Source organism: Melozone crissalis, unplaced genomic scaffold (assembly GCF_028551555.1).
Source record: "Melozone crissalis strain CALT ecotype California unplaced genomic scaffold, PUWL_Pcris_2 ptg000533l_1, whole genome shotgun sequence".
NCBI lineage: Eukaryota > Metazoa > Chordata > Aves > Passeriformes > Passerellidae > Melozone > Melozone crissalis.
Genome location: NW_026536231.1, coordinates 67446 through 89744, shown reverse-complemented (window position 1 = coordinate 89744; position 22299 = coordinate 67446). Strand labels below are relative to the sequence as shown.

General features: G+C 64.2%; 3 protein-coding genes across 3 annotated transcripts; 2 read left to right on the top strand and 1 right to left on the bottom strand.

The window, feature by feature from the left end:
* Positions 1 to 33: 33 nt before the first annotated feature.
* KAT5 (lysine acetyltransferase 5) lies at positions 34 to 8395 on the top strand (the record flags this gene model as incomplete). Its single annotated transcript, XM_054295144.1, is given in 14 exon segments — positions 34 to 109; positions 699 to 835; positions 2443 to 2670; positions 3357 to 3375; positions 3378 to 3436; positions 4257 to 4331; positions 4587 to 4835; positions 5369 to 5458; positions 5547 to 5687; positions 6408 to 6501; positions 6953 to 6971; positions 6973 to 7110; positions 7842 to 7923; positions 8255 to 8395. Coding segments are annotated over 14 exon segments (1542 nt in total), but the record flags the coding sequence as incomplete, so codon positions are not given.
* Positions 8396 to 8866: 471 nt separating this feature from the next.
* On the bottom strand, positions 8867 to 10901 carry RNASEH2C (ribonuclease H2 subunit C). Its single transcript, XM_054295145.1, has 4 exons — positions 10756 to 10901; positions 10027 to 10148; positions 9553 to 9672; positions 8867 to 9177 (listed from the first exon to the last, which is right to left on the bottom strand). Exons 1-4 carry the CDS (start codon positions 10895 to 10897, stop codon positions 9130 to 9132), a joined length of 432 nt encoding a protein of 143 aa, XP_054151120.1. The 5' UTR covers positions 10898 to 10901; the 3' UTR covers positions 8867 to 9129.
* A 7755-nt stretch (positions 10902 to 18656) lies between these two features.
* OVOL1 (ovo like transcriptional repressor 1) lies at positions 18657 to 22066 on the top strand. Its single transcript, XM_054295147.1, has 4 exons — positions 18657 to 18756; positions 20108 to 20235; positions 20816 to 21080; positions 21774 to 22066. Exons 1-4 carry the CDS (start codon positions 18657 to 18659, stop codon positions 22064 to 22066), a joined length of 786 nt encoding a protein of 261 aa, XP_054151122.1.
* The last annotated feature ends 233 nt before the right edge of the window (positions 22067 to 22299 follow it).

The window sequence follows — 22299 nt, the reverse complement described above, 5'->3', positions numbered from 1 at the left end:
TCCCCAGAGGGGGATCAGTGCTGACCCCCCCTCATTGCAGCGCTGGCCGAGATCCTGAGCGTGAAGGACATCAGCGGGAGGAAACTGTTCTACGTGCACTACATCGACTGTGAGTGACACTGGGGACACTGGGGACACTGGGGGGGACACAGGGACATGGGGATACAGGGGGACATGGAGGGGACATGGGGACACAAGGACACGTGGGGGCACATAGGGACATGAGGGGACATGGGGACGTGCAAGGACATGGGGCCGTATGGGGGTACACAGGGACACTGGGGGGACACGAGAATGGGGGGGACATGAGGACGTGGAGGGGACAAGGGAACATGGGGAGACATGGGGACACAGGGACACGGGTGGGACACAGGGACACGGGGTGGACATGGGGACACGTAGGGTCCTTGAGGGGCTGCGGGTGGCATTGGGGTGGCATTGTCACCGTGTGTGTGTCCCCAGGGCTGGAGCGGGGACACCGGGGATGCCACCACAGGTGCCACCAGCGGTGCCAACCCTGCCGACGCGTCCCCTGTCCCCAGTCTACAAGCGCCCGGGACGAGCGGGTGACGCACATTGTCACCCTGTGTGTGTCCCCAGGGCTGGGTGGGTGACACAGAGGAGTCACTGGGGGGCCGTGGGTGACACTGGGGTGACACTGGGGTGTCATTGTCACACGGTGTCCCCTCTGTCCCCAGTCAACAAGCGCCTGGACGAGTGGGTGACCCACGACCGGCTGGACCTGAAGCGGGTGCAGGTGCCGCGCAAGGAGGCCAAAACGCCCACCAAGAACGGCCTGCCCGGGTCACGGCCCGGGTCACCCGACAGGGACACGGTGAGGGACATGGGGACACCAGGGGGACATGGGGACACTGCCCGGGTCACGGCCCGGGTCACCCGACAGGGACACGGTGAGGGACATGGGGACACCAGGGGGACATGGGGACACTGCCCGGGTCACGGCCCGGGTCACCCGACAGGGACACGGTGAGGGACATGGGGACACCAGGGGGACATGGGGACACTGCCCGGGTCACGGCCCGGGTCACCCGACAGGGACACGGTGAGGGACATGGGGACACCAGGGGGACATGGGGACACTGCCCGGGTCATGGCCCGGGTCACCTGACAGGGACACGGTGAGGGACATGGGGACACCAGGGGGACATAGGGACACTGCCCGGGTCACGGCCCGGGTCACCTGACAGGGACACGGTGAGGGACATGGGGACACCAGGGGGACATGGGGACATGGGGACACTGCCCGGGTCATGGCCTGGCTCCCCTGACAGGGACACGGTGAGGGGACATGGGGACACCAGGGAAAAGGGGACTGGGGAAATGGGTGACAAAGAACACCAGGAGGAAAGGGGACATCGAGGGGACACCGGAGGGACAGAGGGCACTGGGGACAGCAGAATGGGGACAGGGGACATTGAGGGGACAGGAGAGCAGGTGGGACAGCAAAGGACAGAGTCTGGGGACACCAGGGGCAGGTGACAGTGCAGGGACAGCCTTGGGGACTGAGCAGGGCCAGCACTGAGGGGACACACGGGAGGGACACAGGGACAGGGGCCAGGATGGGGACAGGGACAAGGGACACTTGGAGCCGTTGGGGACAGACCTGGAGTCCCCAAACCCCCTTGGAGGGGGACACTCACCTGGGGACACCCCTTGGGGGGTGGTGACATCCCCAGGACCCCCCCAGGGGCCACCCTGGACCCTTGGGGACACTCCCAGCTCCTTTAGGGGACCCTGGGGACATTTTTGACCCTTTTAAGGGACCCTGGGACATTTCTGACCCTTTTAAGGGACCCTGGGGACATCCTCAACTCCTTGGGGACATCTCTGACCCCTTGGGGACATCCCCAACCCCTCTAAGAGGACCCTGGGGACATTTCCGACCCTTTTAAGGGACCCTGGGGACATCCCTGACCCCTTTAAGGGAACCCTGGGGACATTTCTGTTCCTTTTAAGGGACCTTGAGGACATTCCTGGTCCTTTGGGGACATCCCCGACCCCTTTAAGGGGACTCTGGGGACACTCCTGTCCCTTTGGGGACATCTGTGGCCCTTTTAAAGGACCCTGGGGACATCCTTGCCTCCTTGGGGACATCTGTGATCTCTTTAAGGGCACCTTGGGGACATCCCTGACCCCTTGAGGACGTTCCTGTCTCTTTGGGGACATCGTCAACCCCTCTAAGGGGACCTTGGGGACATCCCTGACCCCTCTCAGGTGACCCTGGGGACATCCCTGTCCCCTCAAGGCCACCTCACCCCCTTCAGGAGCCCTTGGGGCCACCAAGGGCCGTCCCCAGGGAGGGGACCCGGGGGGTTCCGGGAGGGCCCCGAGCCGCGGTGGCTTTGTCCCCTCGGTGTCCCCTCGGTGTCCCCTCGGTGTCCCCTCCTTGTCCCCTAAACCCTCCTCTTCCTCCCGGCGCAGAGGAAGAGCCTGGAGCTGGCGCTGCCGGTGGCCAGCGGGAAGAGTTTGCCAGGGCCACCACCGGGGCCACCACCGGGGCCACCACCGGGGCCACCACCGGGGCCACCAGGGCCACCGGCAGGGCCACCAGCGGGGCCACCAGCGGGGCCACCAGCAGGGCCACCACCCATCACGCTCCGCCTGCACCTGCCCAAGGAGAGCGAGGCCGAGCCCCCCCTGCGCCCCACGGTAACGCCCGGGGGCCCCACGTGGCCCCAATGTCCCCAAATGTCCCCAGATGGCCCCAGGGTCCCCAATGGCTCCAATGTCCCCAAGGTTCCCAATGGCTCCAGGGTCCCCAAATGGCCCCAGATGTCCCCAATGTCCCCAATGACTCAGGGTTCCCAATGGCCCCAATGTCCCCAGGGTCCCCAACGTCCCCAATGGCTCCAGGGTCCCTGATAGCCCCAATGTCCCCAATGGCTCCAATGGGTCCGGGGTCCCCAAATGTCCCCAAATGTCCCCAGCGTCCCCAGAGGCCTCCAATGACCCCAATGTCCCAAATGTCCCCAATGTCCCCAGTGGCCCCAATGTCCCCATTGTCTCCAGGATCCTCAAATGGCCCCAGATGTCCCCAGGGTTCCCCGCGGCTCCAGGGTTCCCATTGTCCCCAAATGTCCCCAATGGCCCCAATGTCCCAAATGTCCCCGATGTCCCCAGGATCCCAAAAGCAGCCCCAGAAATGGCCCCTGGCAGGTCCCAGTTTTGTCACCTGTGGTGTCCCCAATGTCCCCATCCCTGTCCCCAGGGTGTCCCCTGAGCCTCCCCTTCCTTGGGTGTACTGGGAACACTGGGAGGGACTGGGAGGGACTGAACTGGGATTGATTGGTCTGAACTGGTTTGCACTGGTCTGAACCGGTCTCTGCTGGTCCCAGAAGCGCAAGGTCGAGGTGGTGTCCCGGCCACGCCCGTCCCCGCCCCCACCGAGACCTCGCAGGCGTCCGTGTTCCCCCAGGTGAGCCCAGTGCGGACCAGTACGGACCAGTATGGACCAGTAACAGCCATCATGCACCAGTACGGACCAGTAACACCAGTAACATGCAACTAACACACCAGTATGGACCAGTAACACGAGTAACACACCAGTAACACCCATCACACACCAGGAACACCAGTAACCAACCAGTGACACACCAGTATGACCCAGTAACACCAGTCACACACCAGTAATAATCCATTGCTGACCAGCAGCTACCACCAGTAACACACCAGTACGGCCCAGTAACAGCAGTAACACCAGTATGGCCCAGTAACATGAGTCACTAACACACCAGTTACACACCAGTTACACACCAGTAACACACCAGTACAGCCCAGTAATGCACCAGTAACCAACCAGTAACACCCGTCACGCACCGGTAACACCAGCAAGTGACCAGTAATACACCAATAACACACCAGTAGCCAACCAGTAACACCAGTAACTTGTTCTGTGGTGATTTCGGGGGGATTTCGGGAAGTTCTGTGGTGATTTCAGGGGATTTGGGCAGTTTTAGGGTATTTTGGGGGGTGATTTTAGAGTGTTTTGGTTGTTGTGGGGTGATTTGGGGGTATTTTGGGGGTGATTTTGGGGCAGTTTAGGGGTATTTTGGGGGTGATTTTGGGGCAGTTTGGGGGTATTTTGGGGGTGATTTTGGGGGTGATTTTGGGGGGTGGTTTTGGGGGGTGGTTTGTGGTGATTTTGGGGGTGATTTTGGGGGTGTTTTTGGGGTATTTTGGGATATTTTGGGGGTGATTTAGGGGTTCCAGGTGCTGACCGCTCTCTCTCCCCCCAGAACGGCTCCGCTCGCCGGGCGGTGGCGGCTCAGCCCGGCCGGAAGAGGAAATCGGCGTGTCTGGGGACAGACGAGGTGGGGACACCTGGGGACACCTGGGGACATTGGGGACACACCTGGGGACACACCTGGAGGAGAGGCTGCCCCACCCTGACTCCATCCCTGATCCCACTGTCCCAGGCCATGTCCCCAAATCTGACACTTCTGCCCCCCCAGGACTGTCCCTAGCCGTGTCCCCGTTCCTGTCCCCATCCCTGACTCCTCTGTCCCAGGCCATGTCCCCATTCCTGTCCCCATTTCTGACCCCTTTTTCCCCATTTCTGTCCCCAGGACTCCCAGGACTCCTCGGACGGGGCCCCCTCGGCCCCGAGGATGACGGGCAGCCTGGTGTCCGACCGCAGCCACGACGACATCGTCACCAGGATGAAGAACATCGAGTGCATCGAGCTGGGCCGGCACCGCCTCAAGCCCTGGTACTTCTCCCCGTACCCGCAGGAGCTGACGGGGCTGCCGGTGCTGTACCTGTGCGAGTTCTGCCTCAAGTACGGCCACAGCCTGCGCTGCCTCCAGAGGCACCTGGTAAATGGGGCCAGGGGAGAATTTGGGGGGTTTTTGGGGGTTTTGGGGGAGTTTCGAGGGAATTTGAGGAGTTTCACAGGGATTTGAGGGGGTTTTAGGGAGGTTTGGGGGAGTTTCAGGGAGTTTGAGGGAGTTTTAGGGGGGTTTGAGGGAGATTTAGGGGATTTGGGGGAATTTCATGGAGGTTTAGGGGAGTTTTAGGGGAGTTTCAAGAAGATTTGGGGAGTTTCAGGGAGATTTGGGGAGTTTCAGGGAGGTTTGGGGGAGTTTTAGGGCAGTTCGGGGGCGTTTTAGGAGGATTTGGGGGCGTTTTAGGGTGATTTGGGGGAGTTTCAGGGGAATTTGGGGTGTTTTTCGGGGATTTAGACACCCCCTTACCCCCACTTCCCTCCCCCTAAACTCCCCTTTCTCTCCCCATTTCTTCTCCCCGATTTCCCTTTTTCCCTCCCCATTTTCACCCTCGATCTTCCCCTTCCATCCCCCACCCCCAAACCCCCCAAAAACCCCCAAAATCTCCCCAAAATCCCCCCCAGACCAAGTGCGACCTGCGGCACCCCCCTGGCAACGAGATTTACCGCAAGGGCACCATCTCCTTCTTCGAGATCGACGGCCGCAAGAACAAGGTCAGGGCGATTTGGGGGGCTCTGGGGAGGGTCCCGGGGGCTCCCCCCCACCCCAAACCCCGCTGAGACCCCCGGGACCCCTCCCCAGAGCTACTCCCAGAACCTCTGCCTGCTGGCCAAGTGTTTCCTGGACCACAAGACCCTTTACTACGACACCGACCCCTTCCTGTTCTACGTCATGACCGAGTACGACTGCAAGGGGTTCCACATCGTCGGCTACTTCTCCAAGGTGGGGGCCTGGGGGGAATTTGGGCGGTCTGGAGGGGATTTGAGGATCTGGAGGGGATTTGGGGGGATTTACGGGGTCTGGAGAGGATTTGAGGGAGATTTGGGGCATTTGGAAGGGATTTGGGGAGGTTTTGGCAGGTCTGGAGGAGATTTGGGGGGGAATTGAGGGATCTGGAGGGGATTTGAGGGGGATTGGGGGAGTTTTGGGGGTGTGGAGGGGATTTTGGGGGCATTTAGGAGGTCTGGAGGGGATCTGGGAGGGATTTGGGGGAGTTTTGCACGGTCTAGGGGGGATTTGGGGGGAATTTGGGATGTTTGAGGGAGTGGATGGGAGCACTGAGGGATGAAGGGTGGGGAAGGGGAGGAAAGGAGGGATTTGGGGAGGGTCTCAGAGGGTCCTGGAAGAGGAAAATGGGGATTTGGAGATTGCTGAGGGATTTTGGGGTGGTCCCAGGGGGTTTTGGGATCCTGGGATTATCCTGGGGTTTTTTGGGGTGGCCCCAGAGGTTTTTGGGGTCTGATCCTGGGGGATCTTCAGGTGCAATCACAGAGATTTTTGGGTGCAATCCCAGGGGATTTTGGGGTGGCTCCAGGGGATTTTGGGGTCCCATTCCTGGGGAGTTTTTGGGTTCCCATTCCTGGGAGGATTGTGGGGTGACTCCAGGGGATTTTGGGGTAATTCCAGAGATTTTTGGGGTCTCATTCGTGGGGTCTCCTGCAGGAGAAGGAGTCGACCGAGGATTACAACGTGGCGTGCATCCTGACCCTGCCCCCGTACCAGCGCCGCGGCTACGGCAAGCTGCTCATCGAGTTCAGTCAGTGCCCCCCAAATTCTACCCCAAACCCCACCCCAAACTCCTGGGAATCCCGAAATCCCACCCTAAACTCACCCGAAATCCTGGGAACGCCCGAATTCCATCCCAAACCCTGGGAAATCTCAAATCCCACCCCCCAAATCACCTGTCCCAGCCCTGTCCCCTCACCTGTCCCCTGTCCCTCACCTGTCCTCTCTGTCTCACCTGTCCTAGCCCTATCTCAGCCCTGTCCCTCTCGTCTCTTACCTGTCTTCCACCTGTCCCTCACCTGCCCCTCTTTTTCACCTGTCCCCTACCTGTCCCTCTCCTGTCCCACCTATTCCAGCCCTGTCCCCACCTGTCCCCTCTGTCTCCCTTGTCCCTCCCCTGTCTCACCTGTTCCCTACCTGTCCCTCCCCTGTCCTCACCTGTCCCCTGTCCCTCACCTGTCCCCTGTCCCTCACCTGTGCAGGTTACGAGCTGTCCAAGGTGGGGCAAGACGGGCACGCCTGAGAAGCCGCTCTCGGACCTGGGGCTGCTCTCGTACCGCAGTTATTGGTCCCAGACCATCCTCGAGATCCTCATGGGGCTCAAGGCCGAGGCGGGCGAGCGGCCCCAGATCACCATCAAGTGAGACACGCCCCCTTCCTGAGGCCACGCCCCCTTCCCGGGACACGCCCCCTTCCCACAGAGACACACCCCTTCCTGCAGACACGCCCCCTTTCGGAGGGCACATTCCCCTTATAAACCCACACTCAGAGGCTCAACCCCTTCGCTAAGCTCCGCCCACCACAGAGTAATATCCAATACAAGCAGTTCACCCAGGCCACGCCCCTTTACCTGAGGCTCCACCCCTTCCCAAAGCTCCACCGACCAGAGCAATGCCAAATATGGGCAGCTTACCTAGGCCACACCCCTTTCCCTGAGGCTCCACCCCCTCCCTAAGCCCCAAGCTCCACCCACACAGAGTAATACCCAATATGGGCAGCTCACCCAGGCCATGCCCGCTTGCAGAAGACACGCCCCTTTTTGGCCACAAGGATCCACCCCCTCCCCAAAGCCCCGCCCACCACAAGGGGCACGGTAGCTTCTCCAGGCCACACCCACCCTGCCAAAAGCCACACCCTGAGACTCCGCCCCACCTGTCAATCAATGCTGAGCCTCCTCTAGGCCACACCCCCAAACTTTAACCCCACGCCCACACATTTGAGGCTCCACCCCCTCATTTATCCAACCTGGGGGGGGTTGGGGGTGCCAGGTGGGTCTGGGGGGGTTTGGGGGGAATTTTGGGGGGGTGGTCAGGGAATTTTGGGGGGGGGTCAGGGAGTGGAGCCCCCCCTGATTGGCCCCTCCCCCTGCAGTGAGATCAGCGAGATCACGAGCATCAAGAAGGAGGACGTGATCTCCACGCTGCAGTACCTGAACCTCATCAACTACTACAAGGTGGGGCCCAAACACACCTGGGGGGACCCCAAAACACACCTGGGAGGGGCCATGAAATATCTCCCTGTGTCCCCCTTTGGACACCTGGCTGACACACCTGTGCACACCTGTACAGGGTCAGTGCACCCTGACACACCTGTACACACCTGTACACACCTGTCTCACTTGTCCATACAGGGTCAGTACATCCCGACACACCTGCACACAGGTGCACACACCTGTACACACCCGTCCCACAGAGTCAGTACATCCTGACACACCTGTGCACACCTGTCTCACTTGCAGGGTCAGTACATCCTGACACACCTGTGCACACCTGTCTCACCTGCAGGGTCAGTACATCCTGACGCTGTCCGAGGACATCGTCGAGGGCCACGAGCGCGCCATGCTCAAGCGTTTGCTGCGCATCGACGCCAAGTGCCTGCACTTCACCCCCAAGGACTGGAGCAAGCGCGGCAAGTGGTGAGGCCACGCCCACACAGGCAGGCCACACCCACCAGGGTCACACCCCTGCAGGCCGCACCCACCCGGGAACCGCCCAGGCCGACCACACCCTGGCAGGCCACGCCCGTGGGCCGTGCCCTGGACGCGTCCTGCAAATCCGCAGCCTGCCAGGCCAGGCCACGCCCCCCGGGCCACGCCCTGGCAGGTCACACCCACTGGGACCACGCCCCGGCAGGCCACACCCCACTGGGCCACACCCTGGACATGGCCTGTCAATCCGAAGCCTGTCAGGTCTGGCCACGCCCCCTTTGTTACCTGGAGTCGCTCATTAAACACCTGGCGCTGCAAATCCTTTATTGACCATAAAAGGAGTGGGTCTTGTCAGGCCACGCCCACTGTGGGAGTGGCATCAGGTGTGGGTGTGGCTTTGGAAGGCCACACCCGTTGTGGGTGTGGTATTGGGCGTGGCTTTGGGAGGCTCCACCCACAGTGGGAGTGGCATCGTTTGTGGGCGGAGCCTCCTGTGAATATATTTGGTATTTTAAATAAAGTAGGTGGAGCTTCACAGGCTCCACCCACACTGGGAGAGACTCCAGGCACTTTAAATCAAACAAGCCCCACCCACTGGGTGTGGTCAGTGATGTTAATGAGGTGGGTGTGGCTTTAATGCTCCATCCATTCTGGGCGTGGCTGCAGTTGGTCCATTGATGTCATAAGAGAGGTGTGGCTTGTGCAGGCTCCACCCCATCTGGGCGTGGCCTCTCATGGCTCCGCCTCCTCCTCGCTGTCCTCAGTCACGGGGGCGTGGAGCTGGGGGAGGGGCGGGGTCAGGGACCCCCAAATGGGACCCCAGACCCCAAATGTGACCCCAAAGCCCCAGATGGGACCCCAGACCCCCAAACAAGACCCCAAACCCCCCAAAGGTGACCCAGACCCCCAAAAGTGACCCCGGACCCCCCAAATTAGACCCCAAATCCCCCAATGAGACCCCAGACCCTCCAAAGTAGGAGCCCAGACTCCAAATGTGACCCCAGACCCAGAAACGCCCCCCAAGCCCCCCAAATGTGACCCCAGCCCCCCAAGATGTGACCCCAAACCCCCCCAAATATGACCCTGAACCCCCCAGATGTGACCCCCAGACCCCCAAATGTGACTCTGGACCCCCAGACTTGCCCCCAGACTCACGCTCCGGGCCAGGGGTCCCCACTGCAGGGCCCGGGCCAGGCCCCGCCCGGGGGGGGGCGCGGTGTCACCCCCCCAGTCCGTGATGGCCCCGAACGTCCCCGTCACCGTCACCGACCTGACCTGGGGGCAAAGGGCAAAGGGCAGGGGGGGCACGGGGCTGAGACCCCCCCCAGGAGAGGGGCTGAGACCCCCCCACAAGAGGGGCGAAAACTGGGGGGCTGAGACCCCCAGGAAGGGAGAAGGGAGGATGAGACCCCCCCCCAAAAGGGGAAACTGGGGGGCTGAGACCCCCCCAAGAGGGGCTGAGACCCCCATGGGAGGGGAAAATGGGGGCTGAGACCCCCAAGAGGGTTAAGACCCCCGGGAGGGGAAATTGGGGGGTGGTCTCTGCTCCACAGGGGGATCTGAGCCCTATGAGGGGTTTTGGGTGGGGGTCTCTGCCCCACAGAGGAATTTTCGGGGTCTCTTTCTCACCTGGGGGTCCCCCAGGGGGGTCTCTCCGTGCTCCCCCCCCCTCAGCACGGCCCCCGTGTATCCGGGGGGCAGCGGCAGCTCCCGACCCCCCAAACGGCGCCCCCGGAACGAGGCCCACAGATCTGGGGGGGGACAGAGAGTGAGGGACCCCCAAAATACCCCCAAAACCCACCCGGGACCCCCAAAACCACCCCGAAAACTCGCCCAGGACCCCCAAACCTAACCGGGACCCCCAAACTCACCCGGGACCCCCAAACTCGCCCTCACCTCATTTCTAGAGCCCCCCACGCCCCCAAACTCAATCCCACCCCCCCCAAATTCAGGTACCCCCTCAGGACCCCCAAATTTCCCACAGGATCTCTCCAAATCCGATCCCTCTCAGGATCCCCCAGTTTCAGGATCCCCCTCAAGGTCCCCCCAAATTCAGGATCCCCACAGGATCCCCTCAATCTGAGCCCCCTCAGGATTCCCCCCCCAAATTCAGGATCCCCCCAAATTCCGGAGCCCCCACAGGATCCCCCAATCTGAGCCCTCTCAGGATCGCCCCCATGTCTGAGGCCCCTAAGGATCCCCCAAATTCAGGAACCCTCCAAATTCAGGATCCTCCTTAGGATCCCCCGAATTCAGGAGCCCCTCAGGATCCCCCCTCAAATCTGAGCTCCCTCAGGATCCCCCCAAATTCAGGAGCCCCCTCAGGATCCCCCCAATCCGATCCCTCCCGTCCCTCACCGCCGTCGGGGCCGGGCCGGGCCCGCAGGAACGCGGCCACAGGCGCGGGCCCGTCGTGCTGGATGCGGCAGGGCAGGAGCTGAACCGGGAGCGGCTCCGGGGGAGCCCCGGGAGGGACCCGGACCCGAACCGGAGCCGCCATTTTAGATTGGGGGGGGGGAAAATGTGAGGGAGGAAGTGACGTCACAGCGCGCCGGAAGCGGCGGGAGGCGCCATTTTGGAGGGAACAAAGATGGCGGCGCCCATAGGGGAGGAAAGATGGCGGAAGTGGGAGGTGCAAGGAATGATGGGAGATGTGGTTTGGGGTCTGAGGGGGTTTCTAAGCCCCCTCTTCGTGTACTGGGACCCGCCCCCAGCCCTATGAGAACCCCCAGACCCACAGAGAGCCTCCCTCACAGAGCCAGACACGAATTTTGCACTTTTCAAGTTTTTTTAAGGTGGGGGTCACATAACGGGGATTGGGGGCGCCATGTCCCGACACGCCCCCCCCCCCACCCCACTATGTCGCGACATCTCAGGCCCCGCCCTCGCCCCGCAGCAGCCGCGCCAGCAGCAGGACCCCCCCCCAGCGCTGCCCCCGCACCCGCCCCTCCCCCCCCGGCCCCCCCCGCGCCAGGACCACCCCCCTGGGGGGGACAGCGGCCGCCAGCGCCCATCCCCCACCCCCCTCCGCCCCTCCCCCTTCCGAGGGTACTAACAGGGGGGCGAGCACGCGGGGAGGTTCGGCCGAGCCCCCCCCCAGCACCAGGAGGGTCTCGGGGCCCCCCCCCAGCGCCCCCCAAAGGGCCTCGAAGGCGCTGCGGGCCCGGAGGGGGTCCCAGGGCGGGGGGAACCCGAGGGGGCGGAGCCGAACCCCCAAGGGCAGCTCCAGCGGGGGGAGGGGCGCCAGGAACGAGACCCCGCCCCCTTTTGGGGGGTCTCCTCCCCCCCTCCCCGGACTGAAAATGGCGGTGGCCTCGAGGGTGGGGGGCAGGGCCCGGGGGGGGGCGCAGGGTCAGGGTCAGCTCCGCCCCTCCCCCACCCCCTCCGCGACCCCCCCCCAGCGCCGCCAGAGCCCCCTCGGCCCAGGCCCCGCCCCCCCCCAGCAGCACCTGCAGCGCCAGCACGGGGGGGGGCGGGGCCGCCATTTGGGGAGGGGTCCCGGGATCCCCAATATGGGGGGGGGTCCCGGAGCCCCCATTTCGGGTCGGGGTCCCCTCGCTTTGGGGGCCCCCCAGAGGCTCCAGGCGCACGCGCAGTGGGAGGGGCACGGGCCGCCCCCCCCCCTCCAGCAGCGCCCCCCCCCAACCCTCGGGGTCCTCCTGGGGGGCTCCGGGGGGGGCCCCGAACGGGGGGAGGGGCCCGGGGAGGCAGCGCAGGCGCAGGGGGGGGGGCGCGGGCAGCAGCGAGGGGGGGGCGCCCCCTCCCCCCCCAGAGCCCCCCCCGGAGCCGTTTTGGGGAGGGGGCGCGGGGGGCGCAGCGCGGGGGGGACCCCAGAACCGCGGCCAATTTGGGGGGACCCAGCGCGGCCGCCAGCGCCCCCTGCAGGCGGCAGCGATCCCACAGGTCGGGGTCGCCCCCTCCCCAAATTGAGGGGGGGTCTCGGGGCGGGGGGGGGCACAGCGGGACCCCCCCGCGGGGCAGGAGGGGGGCGGCGGCGCTCAGGACCCCCTGAGCCCCCCCCCAGCCGCGCCCCCCGGCCGCCAGCGCCCTCCGCAGGTACCCCCGGAGCTGCGGCAGAATTTGGGGAGGGGTCGCGGGGGGGTCCCGCAGCACCCGGAGCACCGCGCGGAGCTGGGGGGAGCCGGGGGGGGGCGGGGGCGCCCGCAGCACCTGCGCCATCAGCGCCCCCCCCAGGGACCCCCCCAAAACCTTGGCCAGCTCCAGCAGGTGCGGGGGGGGCCGCGGGGTGACCCCCCCCCAATAACCGCTGAGCCGCGACCCCCAAAGCCCCGCCCGGGACCCCCCCGAAACGGCGGCAGTAGGAGAGAACGGCCCGGCAGAACAAATCGGGGGGACCCCCCCCCAAAAACTCCACCTGCCCCCAGAGCCACTCGCGGCCCCCCGGGAGGATTATTTGGGGGGTGGTCGGGGGTCTCACAGCCCCCCCCGGGATCATTTGGGGGGGGTCGCAAAGCGCCGCGGCCGCCTCGAAGCGGGGCAGGAAGAGCTCGGGGGGGTCCCCGGTGCCGCCGCCCCCCCCCGGGAACAGCGCGGCCGCCACGTGGGGGGGCAGCTCCGCGAGGGGGGGGGGGCGGGGCGGGTTTTGGGGGTCCCCCCCCTGGCGCCCCCCGCCCTGGAGGAGGCAGAGGAGGAAGAAGAGGCGCAGGGGGGGGGGCAGCGCGGGGTGCAGCGCCAGCGCCGCCAACCGCGGGGCCCCCCCCGCGCCGAGACCCCCCCCCAGCAGCGCCGCCTGCACCGGGGCCGGGTCCGCGCACGCCAAAACCGGGGGGGCTCCCGGGACCCCCCCCCCCGGCACCGGAACGGGGGAGATGAAGGAGCTGGGCCCGGGCGGGGGGGGCGAGGCCGAAGGCAAAGCCTGGGGGGGGGAAAAGGGGAGGGGGCGTCAGAAATGGGGGGGTGGGACTGAAATGGGGGGGATCATAAAAGGGGGGAATCTTGGGGGGGTCTGGGAATTGGGGGTCCTGGATTGGGGGGGCGGTCCCTGGGTTTGGGGGGTTCTGGGGTGGGTTTGAGATTTGGGGAGGGGTCCCTGGGATTTGGAGTCCTGGGGTTCCCTGGGGTTATGGGGGACCCCGGGACTTGGGGGTCCTGGGGGGTCCCTGGGATTTTGGGGAGAGTCCCTGGGATTGGGGGGCCTCTGGGGGTCTGGGAATTTTGAGGTGGGGTCTCTGGGATTTTTTGGGGGGGGGTCCCAGGGATTTTGGGGGTCTCTGCACTCACCCGGATCCAGCCCCGCCTCTCCCCAGGGATCCGCCGGGTCTGGGGGGGGAAGAGGGATCAGGGGTCGGGGGGAGTGGGGGATCCCCCAACCCCCGGATCTCCCAACCTCCCCCCCGAGGATGCTCCCAGTACTGGACTGGAGTGTACTGGGATGTTACTGGGATTTACTGGGATCTAGCACAGTTCCCTGTGGGATTCTCCAGAATCCACTGGGACCTTCCCTGTCCTTACTGGGACCCACTGGGATCCCTTCAGACCTTACTGGGACTGACTGGTCCCCCTCCCTGTCCTTACTGAGACCCCCTAGGACCCTCCCAGTCCTTACTGGGACCCGTCCCAGTCCATACTGGGACTGACTGGGACCCTCGAGTCCATACTGGGACCGACCAGAACCTTCCCAATCCTTACTGGGACACACTGGGACCCCTTCAGACCTTACTGGGAGCCTCTGGGAGCCTCCTAACTCTTATGGGACTGACTGGGACCCCCCGAAACCTTACTGGGGCACTCTCGGTCCTTACTGGGACCCTCTTAATTCTTACTGGGATCCCCAGAACCTTTACTGGGACCGACCAGGATCCTCATAGCCCTTACTGGGACCCACTGGGACCCTCCGAGTCCTTACTGGGACCCCTTCAGACTTTACTGGGACACACTGGGATTCTCCCAACTCTTACTGGGACCGACCAGGACCCTCCCAGTCCATACTGGGACCCTCCCAACTCTTACTGGGACACACTGGGACCCTCCAGTCCTTACTGGGACTGACTGGGACCCCCCCCAACTCTTTCTGGGACTGACTGGGACCCTCCAGTCCTTACTGGGATGCCCAAAACTTTACTGCGTCTTTCCCAGTCCTTACTGGGACACACTGGGACCCTCTCAGTCTTATGGGACCTTCCCAGTCCTTACTGGGAAAACCTCAGTCCTTACTGGGACCCCTTCAGACTTTACTAGGAGCCTCTGAGACTCTCCCAGTCTTTGCTGGGACACACTGGGAACCCCCCAGTCCTTACTGGGAGCCTCTGGGACTCCCCAGTCCTTACTGGGACTGACCAGGATCCTCATAACCCTTACTGGGACCCACTGGGACACTCCAACCCTTACTGGGACCCTCCCAACTCTTACTGGGATCGACCAGGATCCTCATAATTCTTACTGGGACCCACTGGGACCCTCCCAGTCCATACTGGGACCCCCTCCCACTCACCTGCCGCCCCCTCCGCCCTCAGCAGCAGCAGCGGCTGCAGCGCGGGGCAGCCCCGCCCGGTGGTCCCGGGGGTCCCGGTGGTCCCGGGGGTCCCGGTGCCGGTGGGGCTCCCGGTGATCCCGGGGATCTCGATGGTCCCGGTTGTCCCGAGGGTCCCGATGTTCCCGGTGATCCCGGCGATCCCGGTGGCGGCCGCGATCCGCCGCAGCTCCCGCTCGCACTCCGCGGCCGCCGCCGGGGCTCCCGCCGCCGTTCCCGGCCGCCGCAGCAGCGCCGCCAGCGCCGCCAGCCCCGCGCGGTCCCCGCGGGCCGCGAGCACCGAGAGCGCGGCCACGAGCAGCAGGGCCCGGGGCGGGCCCGGGGCGGGCTCCGAGAGCAGCGCCAGCAGAGCGGCACCGGGATCGGAGCCATCGGCACCGGGATCGGCCCCAGCCGGGCAGCGCTCAGGGAGCGGCGGGGAATCGAGCAGCAGCAGCAGCAGCTCCGTCTGCAAGCGGGGAGGGGGTCAGGGGGAGAGACCCCCGGAGGGACCCCCAACATGAGGGGGGTTTGGGGGACCCCGAATGGGCCCAGCAGGGACCAAAAATTCTCCTTAAGGGATCCCAAATCATCCCCAGGTGACCCCAAGTCACACCTGAATATCCCAAAATCCCCTTTAAGGGAACCCAAACCCACTCCAGGTGACCCCAAGTCACACCCAGGGACTCCTAAATCCCATCAAGGGACCCCAAATTCTCTTGAAGAAACACCAAATTCCCCTCAAGGGACCCCAAGTCACACCCGGGGACCCCAAATTCTCCTCAAGGGACCAAAAATTGCCCTTAAGAAACCCCAAATCACCCCCAGGGACCCCAAATAGCACCCAAAGATCCCAAATTCTCCTCAAGGGATCCCAAACTCCCCTCAGGTGACCCCAACCCCCCCAGCCCCGGCCCCGCCCCTCTCTGCCGTCGCACACCTGATGACGTGCGGAGGGGCGGGGCCGGCGCAGGGCGGGGGGCGCGGGGGGCGCGAGCGCGGCCGCGAGCCGGGCCCAGGGACCCCCCCCCGCCATGGCCGCGGGGGCTGCCGGGAGCGCCGTGACGTCACTGCAACCCGCCTCAAAACCGTGACGTCACACATCCCCCCCCGCTATGGCAGCGGGGGCTGCCGGGAGCAACGTTGTGACGTCACAGCGCTCCCCTCCCCCCCCAGGTTTCCGCTCGTCCCCGGTGATGTCACAGCAGCGGTGGGTGACGTCATATTCCATATAGAGTGACGTAATTTGGTGTGGGGTCACCCACAGGCGGCTGAGGGGACTCCTATGGACCCACAGAGCCCCCCTGGGCCCTACAGGACCCCTGAACCCCCCTGGCCCCCCCATTGTCCCCCCCTTGTGTCCCCAGTGTCCCCTCCCTGTGTCCCCCCCCCCCCCGCTCCGGTCGGACCGGCCGCGCTCCCGGCCCCGCCCCCCCCCCGGGGTACCGGGGACCCGCCCCGACCGCACCAACCGGACCGGGGAGGAGGGGGGGGGCAGGTGACCCCCCTGGGGACAGCATGACACCCCCAAGGGCACCTGACACCCCTGGGGACACCCTGACCCCCACCTGGGACACCGTGACCCCCCCCATGGTGGCACGGGTGTGCAGGTGACCCCCCCGGTCTCTCCAGGTGACCTCTGACACCCCCTGGTCCTGGCGACAGCGCCATCGCTGTGTCCGTCTGTCCCCGTGTCCCTCTGTCCCCGTGTCCTCAAAGTCTCCATGTCCCCATCCCCGATGTCCCCGATGTCCCCACGTCCCTCAGCACAATGTCCCCGTGTCCCTCTGTCCCCAAAGTCCTCATGTCCCCAAATGCCCACCCGTGTCCCTGATGTCCCCAGGCGCCCCCCGGTGTCCCCAGTGTCCCCAATGTCCCCGCGTCCCAATGTCCCCAAATGCCCTTCCGTGTCCTGCGATGTCCCCATGTCCCAACGTCCCAATGTCCCCCGATGTCCCTGGTGGTGTCCCCCAATGTCCCGATGTCCCCTGATGTTCCCGGTGTCCCCGGTGCTGTCCCCGGGCCGGGGCGGGGGCTCCCCCGTTATTTCCCAAGCGGCGCCCGCCCGACCGGCTCCGGCTGCGGCGCGGCCCGGCCCGACCGGCGGAACCGGTCCGGGACAGCAGCGCGGGGCGGGACGGGGGACGCGCGGCGGGGCGGCACCGCCGGCACCGGCACCGCGCGGCTCGGCACGGAACGGAACGGCTGGGACGGCACGGCTGGGACCGGCACCGCTCGGCTTGGCACGGAACGGAACGGAACGGCTGGGACGGCACGGCTGGGACCGAGACAGGACCGGGACAGCAGCTCCAGCGCCGGGACAGGACTACTGGGACCGGGACAACACCGGGACAGGACCGGGACAGCACAAGCAGGATAGAAGAGTTGGGACAACACCGGGACAGCACAACCGGGACAGCAGAGCTGGGACAGTTGGGATAACAGAGCCGGGACAGTTGGGATAACAGAGCCGGGACCGGGATAACAGAGCCGGGACCGGGATAACAGAACCGGGACCGGGATAACAGAGCCAGGACCGGGATAACAGAACCGGGACCGGGATAACAGAGCCGGGACTGGGATAACAGAACCGGGACCGGGATAACAGAGCCGGGACCGGGATAACAGAGCTGGGACCAGGGACAGAACCGGGATAACAGAGCCGGGACTGGGATAACAGAACCGGGACCGGGATAACAGAGCTGGGACCAGGGACAGAACCGGGATAACAGTGCCGGGACTGGGATAACAGAGCCAGGACTGGCACCAGGACGGCAGAACCGGGACAGCCCCAGGACAGCCGGCCCCGGTGCTGAGGGGGTGGCTTGGGGCCGGTGGCACCGGTGTGACAGCGGGTGGGGACAGCGGGTGGGGACAGCGGTGACAGCGGTGACAGCGGTGACAGCGGATCGCGGTGGTGACGCCAGACCGGGACCGGGCACCGGAACTGCCCCAATCCCCGGGATCTGAGCCCAAATCCGGGATCCTCTGGGATTGGGGATCTGGTACCAGGATCAAGGATCCAGCACCAAACCCACCCTGGGATCTGCGACCGGGAGCCGAAATCACCCAAATCCTCCGGATCCGGCATCAAAACCCACCAAAGATCTGGGGTTTGGTGCTGATAGCGACCAAATCTTTGGGATCCAGCACCAAAACTGAGCAAGGATTTGGGACTGGCTGCGGATATTGACCAAACACTCCGGATCTGGGATCAAACCCAACAGGGATCCGGCATCGAACCTGACTGAGGATCCTGTGGGGGATCCATTGGGATCTATCGGGCTGGGATTGGGGAATCTATCAGGATCAATTGGGATAAGGGGATCCATCGATCCATCAGAATCCATAAGGATCCATTGGGATCCATTGGCTGGAGTCAGGGATCCGTCGTGATCAATCGGGATCCATCAGGATCAATCAGAATCCATCAGGATCCATCGTGACCCAGCGGGATCCATCAGGATTAATCAGAATCCATCAGGATCCATCGAGATCCATTGGGATCAATCAGGATCCATCAGGTTTGATCAGAATCCATTGGGATCCATTGGGATCAGTCAGGATTAATCAGAATCCATCAGCATCCATCGGGATCAATCAGGATCCACTTGGATCAATCAGGATCTATTAGAATCTACCAGAATCCATCAGGATCCATCGGGATCAACCAGGATCCATCGGGATCAATCAGGATCCATTGGGATCAATCAGGATCAATCAGGATCCATCGGGATCAATCAGGATCCATCGGGGATCTATCGGGATCAGGGATCCACCGTCCCCGGCCATGCCGCGCGCGTTCCTGGTGAAGAAGCCGGTGGTGGCCACGGCCAAGCGCAACTGGAGCGAGCTCCCGGACGAGCAGCGCGCCGAGATCTACGTGCCCAGTACGGGGGGCAACATCTGGGGGGCGTCTGGGGGGCTGGGGGGGTCGGGATCCATCGCGAAATGGGATTTGGGGGGGCAGGATCCATTGGGAGATGGGATTTGGGGGGATTTAGGGATTTTGGGGGGACCAGATGTCCAGGAAAACTCAGGAATTTGGGGGGCTCAGGAATTTGGGGGGGACTCAGGATTTTGGGGGGGGACTGCAGAATTTGGGGGGATTCAGGAATTTGGAGGGCTCAATAATTTGGGGGTGACTCAGGAATTTTGGGGTCCCAGGAATTTTTGGGGTGTCCCAAATGTTTTGGAGGTGTGCGGAAGAACCAAAGAATTTTGGACTTTTGGGGATCCAGGAGTTTTAGGGACCCCAATTTTGGAGGTTTTGGGGCAACCTCCTTCCCCCTCCAGGGGCGTCCCCAAATTTGGGGTTCAGCCCCAAAATCCCACCCAAACTCTGGTACAAGGGGGGGCCGGGGAGGATTTTGGGGTTCCCCGGACCCCCAGACCCATTTTGGGGTGGGGGTTTGGACACTGGGGAGGGCTTGGGGAGGATTTTGGGATGATTTTGGGGGGATTCAGGGAAGGATTTTGGGGTGTCTGGGGGAGAAATTAGGGGAGGATTTTGGGGTGATTTTGGGGGGTTTTGAGGGAGGATTTAGGGGAGGATTTTGGGGTGTCTGGGGGAGGATTTTGGGGTGATTTTAGGGGATTTTTGGGCTGCCCGCCTGGGTGGGGGAGGGGATTTTTGGGTGTCGCCCGTGTCCCCAAGGGGGGGGCGGGGGTGGCGTCCCCCCCCCGGGGCCCACGCGGGCGCCACCCGCCGGAAACCCCTAATTTGGGGCTGTAATTTGGGGCTGTAATTTGGGGCGTCACTCGGGGCTGTAATTTGGGGCGTCGCGGCCGGAGCCGCCCGACCGGTCCGGGGAACCCCAAAAGGGCGGGGGAGGGGAGCGGGGGAGGGGCCCCCAAATCCTCCTCCCGTCATTGGGGGGGGGGGCACGTTTGGGGTGTCCCGATGATTTTTGGGTTTTTTGTGGAAGGATCTAATTTGGGAGGTGGAATTGCGTGTGGGGTGATTTTTGGGGGGTTTTTGGAAGGATCCTATTTTGGGGAGGGGGTGTCGGGTCAGGTTTGCGGTTTCCCGATGATTTTGGGGGGGTTTCTTTGAGGGATCCCGTTTTTTGGGGGGGGTCACATTTGAGGTGATTTTGGGGTTTTTTTTTTGAAGGATCCCGTTTTTTGGGGGGGAGGGTCACATTTGGGGTGATTTTTGGGGGGTTTTTTTGGAGGGATCCCGTTTTGGGGAGGGGGTTTGGGGGTGCAGGACCCCCCCTGAAGCCGTGCCCCCCCCAGTCTGTCTGGGGGGCTGCCCCCTGCGCAGGGACCCCGAGCCGGCCGTGGGCGAGGCCCCCGCGTCCCCCCTGGACATGACGCTGCCCCCCCGCGCCCCCCCCGGGCCCTTCCTGCACCCCAAGGGAAAGGTAAAGGGGGGGACCCCAAATCTGGGGGGGGGGGTCCCGAAATTTGGAGGGGTCCTGAAAGGGTGGGGGGGGGAGAAAATGAGCTGGTGGGGCTCAAAATGGGGAGGGGGGGCTGAGATTGGGGGTCTTCAAAATGGGGGCGTACCCCAAATTGGGCGTCCCAAAATTGGGGGTGTCCAAACTGGGGGGAATCCCCAAAAGTGGGGGTCCCAAAACTGGTGGGGGTCCCCAAAATTAAGGGTGCCAAAACTGGGGGGGGTCAAAATTGGGGGTCCCCAAACTGGGGGCGTCCCTGGGATTGGGGGGGTCTCTGTGATGGGGGTTCCTGGTGAGGAGGAGGAGTCTCCAAAACTGGGGGTCCCCAATTTGGGGAGGGGGTCCCCAAAATCCATGGGGGTCACCAAGGTGAGCTGGGGGTCCCCAAAATTGGGGGTGCCCAGGGTGGGTGGTCCCTTACGGCTTTTTGGGAGGGGGGTCCCCAAAACTAGGGAGGCTCTCCCCATAACCGGGGGGTCCCAAGGGATGTGCCCCCCCCATTTAACCCCTTCCTCATTTAACCCCTTCCTCCCCTCTCTCCCAGGTCCCCTCGGGCCCTTTGGGCGCCCCCCTGCCCCCGGGGCTGCCCCTGGCCGGGGGGGTCCCCGTGGGGGTCCCGGTGGCCGCGGGGGTCCCGGGGGGCTCCGAGCTCTTCTCGTGCCCCGTGTGCCACAAGAGCTTCGGCTTCCAGCGGATGCTGAACCGGCACCTCAAGTGCCACAGCGAGGTGAAGCGGCACCGGTGCCCCTACTGCGGCAAGGGCTTCAACGACACCTTCGACCTCAAGCGCCACGTGCGCACCCACACCGGTGAGAGCGGGATTGGAACGGGTTTGGGATGGGATGGGAACGGGATTGGGCTGGGATTGGAACAGGATTGGGGTGGGATTGGGGTGGGGAAAGGTTCAACGACGCCTTCGACCTCAAGCGCCACGTGCGCACCCACACCGGTGAGAGCGGGATTGGAACGGGATCGGAACGGGATTGGGGACAGGGACAACAGTGACAGCAACCAGCCTGGTCCCAATCTCCCCTCACCTTGTATGTCCCTCTGTCCCCTGTCCAGGTGTCTGTCCCTACAAGCGCCCCCTGTGTGACAATGCCCTGTGTCCCCAATGTCCCCCTGTCCAGGTGTCCGCCCGTACAAGTGCTCCCTGTGCGACAAGGCCCTGTCTCCCATTCACTGTCCATGTCCCCTGTCCAGGTGTGCTGTGTGACAATGTGTCACTGTCCCTCTGTCCCCATGTCCAGGTGTCCATCCGTACGAGTGCTCGCTCTGTGACAATGCCATGTCCCCTGTCCAGGTGTGCTGTGTGACAATGCCCTGTGTCCCATTCGCTGTCCATGTCCCCACGTGTCCCCGTGTCCCTCTGTCCCCCTGTCCAGGTGTCCGTCCCTACAAGTGCTCCCTGTGCGACCCCCCATTCACAGTCCGTGTCCCCTGTCCAGGTGTGCTGTGTGACAATGCCACGTGTCCCCGTGTCCCTCTGTCCCCGTGTCCAGGTGTCCGTCCCTACAAGTGCTCCCTGTGCGACAAGGCCTTCACGCAGCGCTGCTCGCTGGAGTCGCACCTGCGCAAGATCCACGGCGTGGCGCAGCGCTACGGCTACAAGGAGCGCCGGGCCAAGCTCTACGTGTGCGAGGAGTGCGGCGGCACGGCCGAGAGCCAGGACGCGCACCTGGCGCACCTGCGGCAGCGCCACCCGCACAGCCCGCTGCTGGCCAAGCTGGCCCGCAAGGCCGCGGCCGCGCCCGCGCCGCGCCCGGCCCCGCCCCGCGCCGCCCCGCCCCCGTAGGGGCGTGGGAAAGGGGCGGGGTCACGCCCGGCCACGCCCCACGTGGCTCTGCCCCCGTAGAGGTGTGAAAAAGGGGGTGGGGCCATGCCCGGCCACGCCCTGTGTGGCTCCGCCCCCCTATGGGATGTGAAAAGGGGGTGGGGTCATGCATGGCCACTCCCCATGTGGCTCCGCCCCCACAGGGAACGCATAAAGGGGGTGGGGCCATGCCTGGTTGGGGAGGGACATGCCCA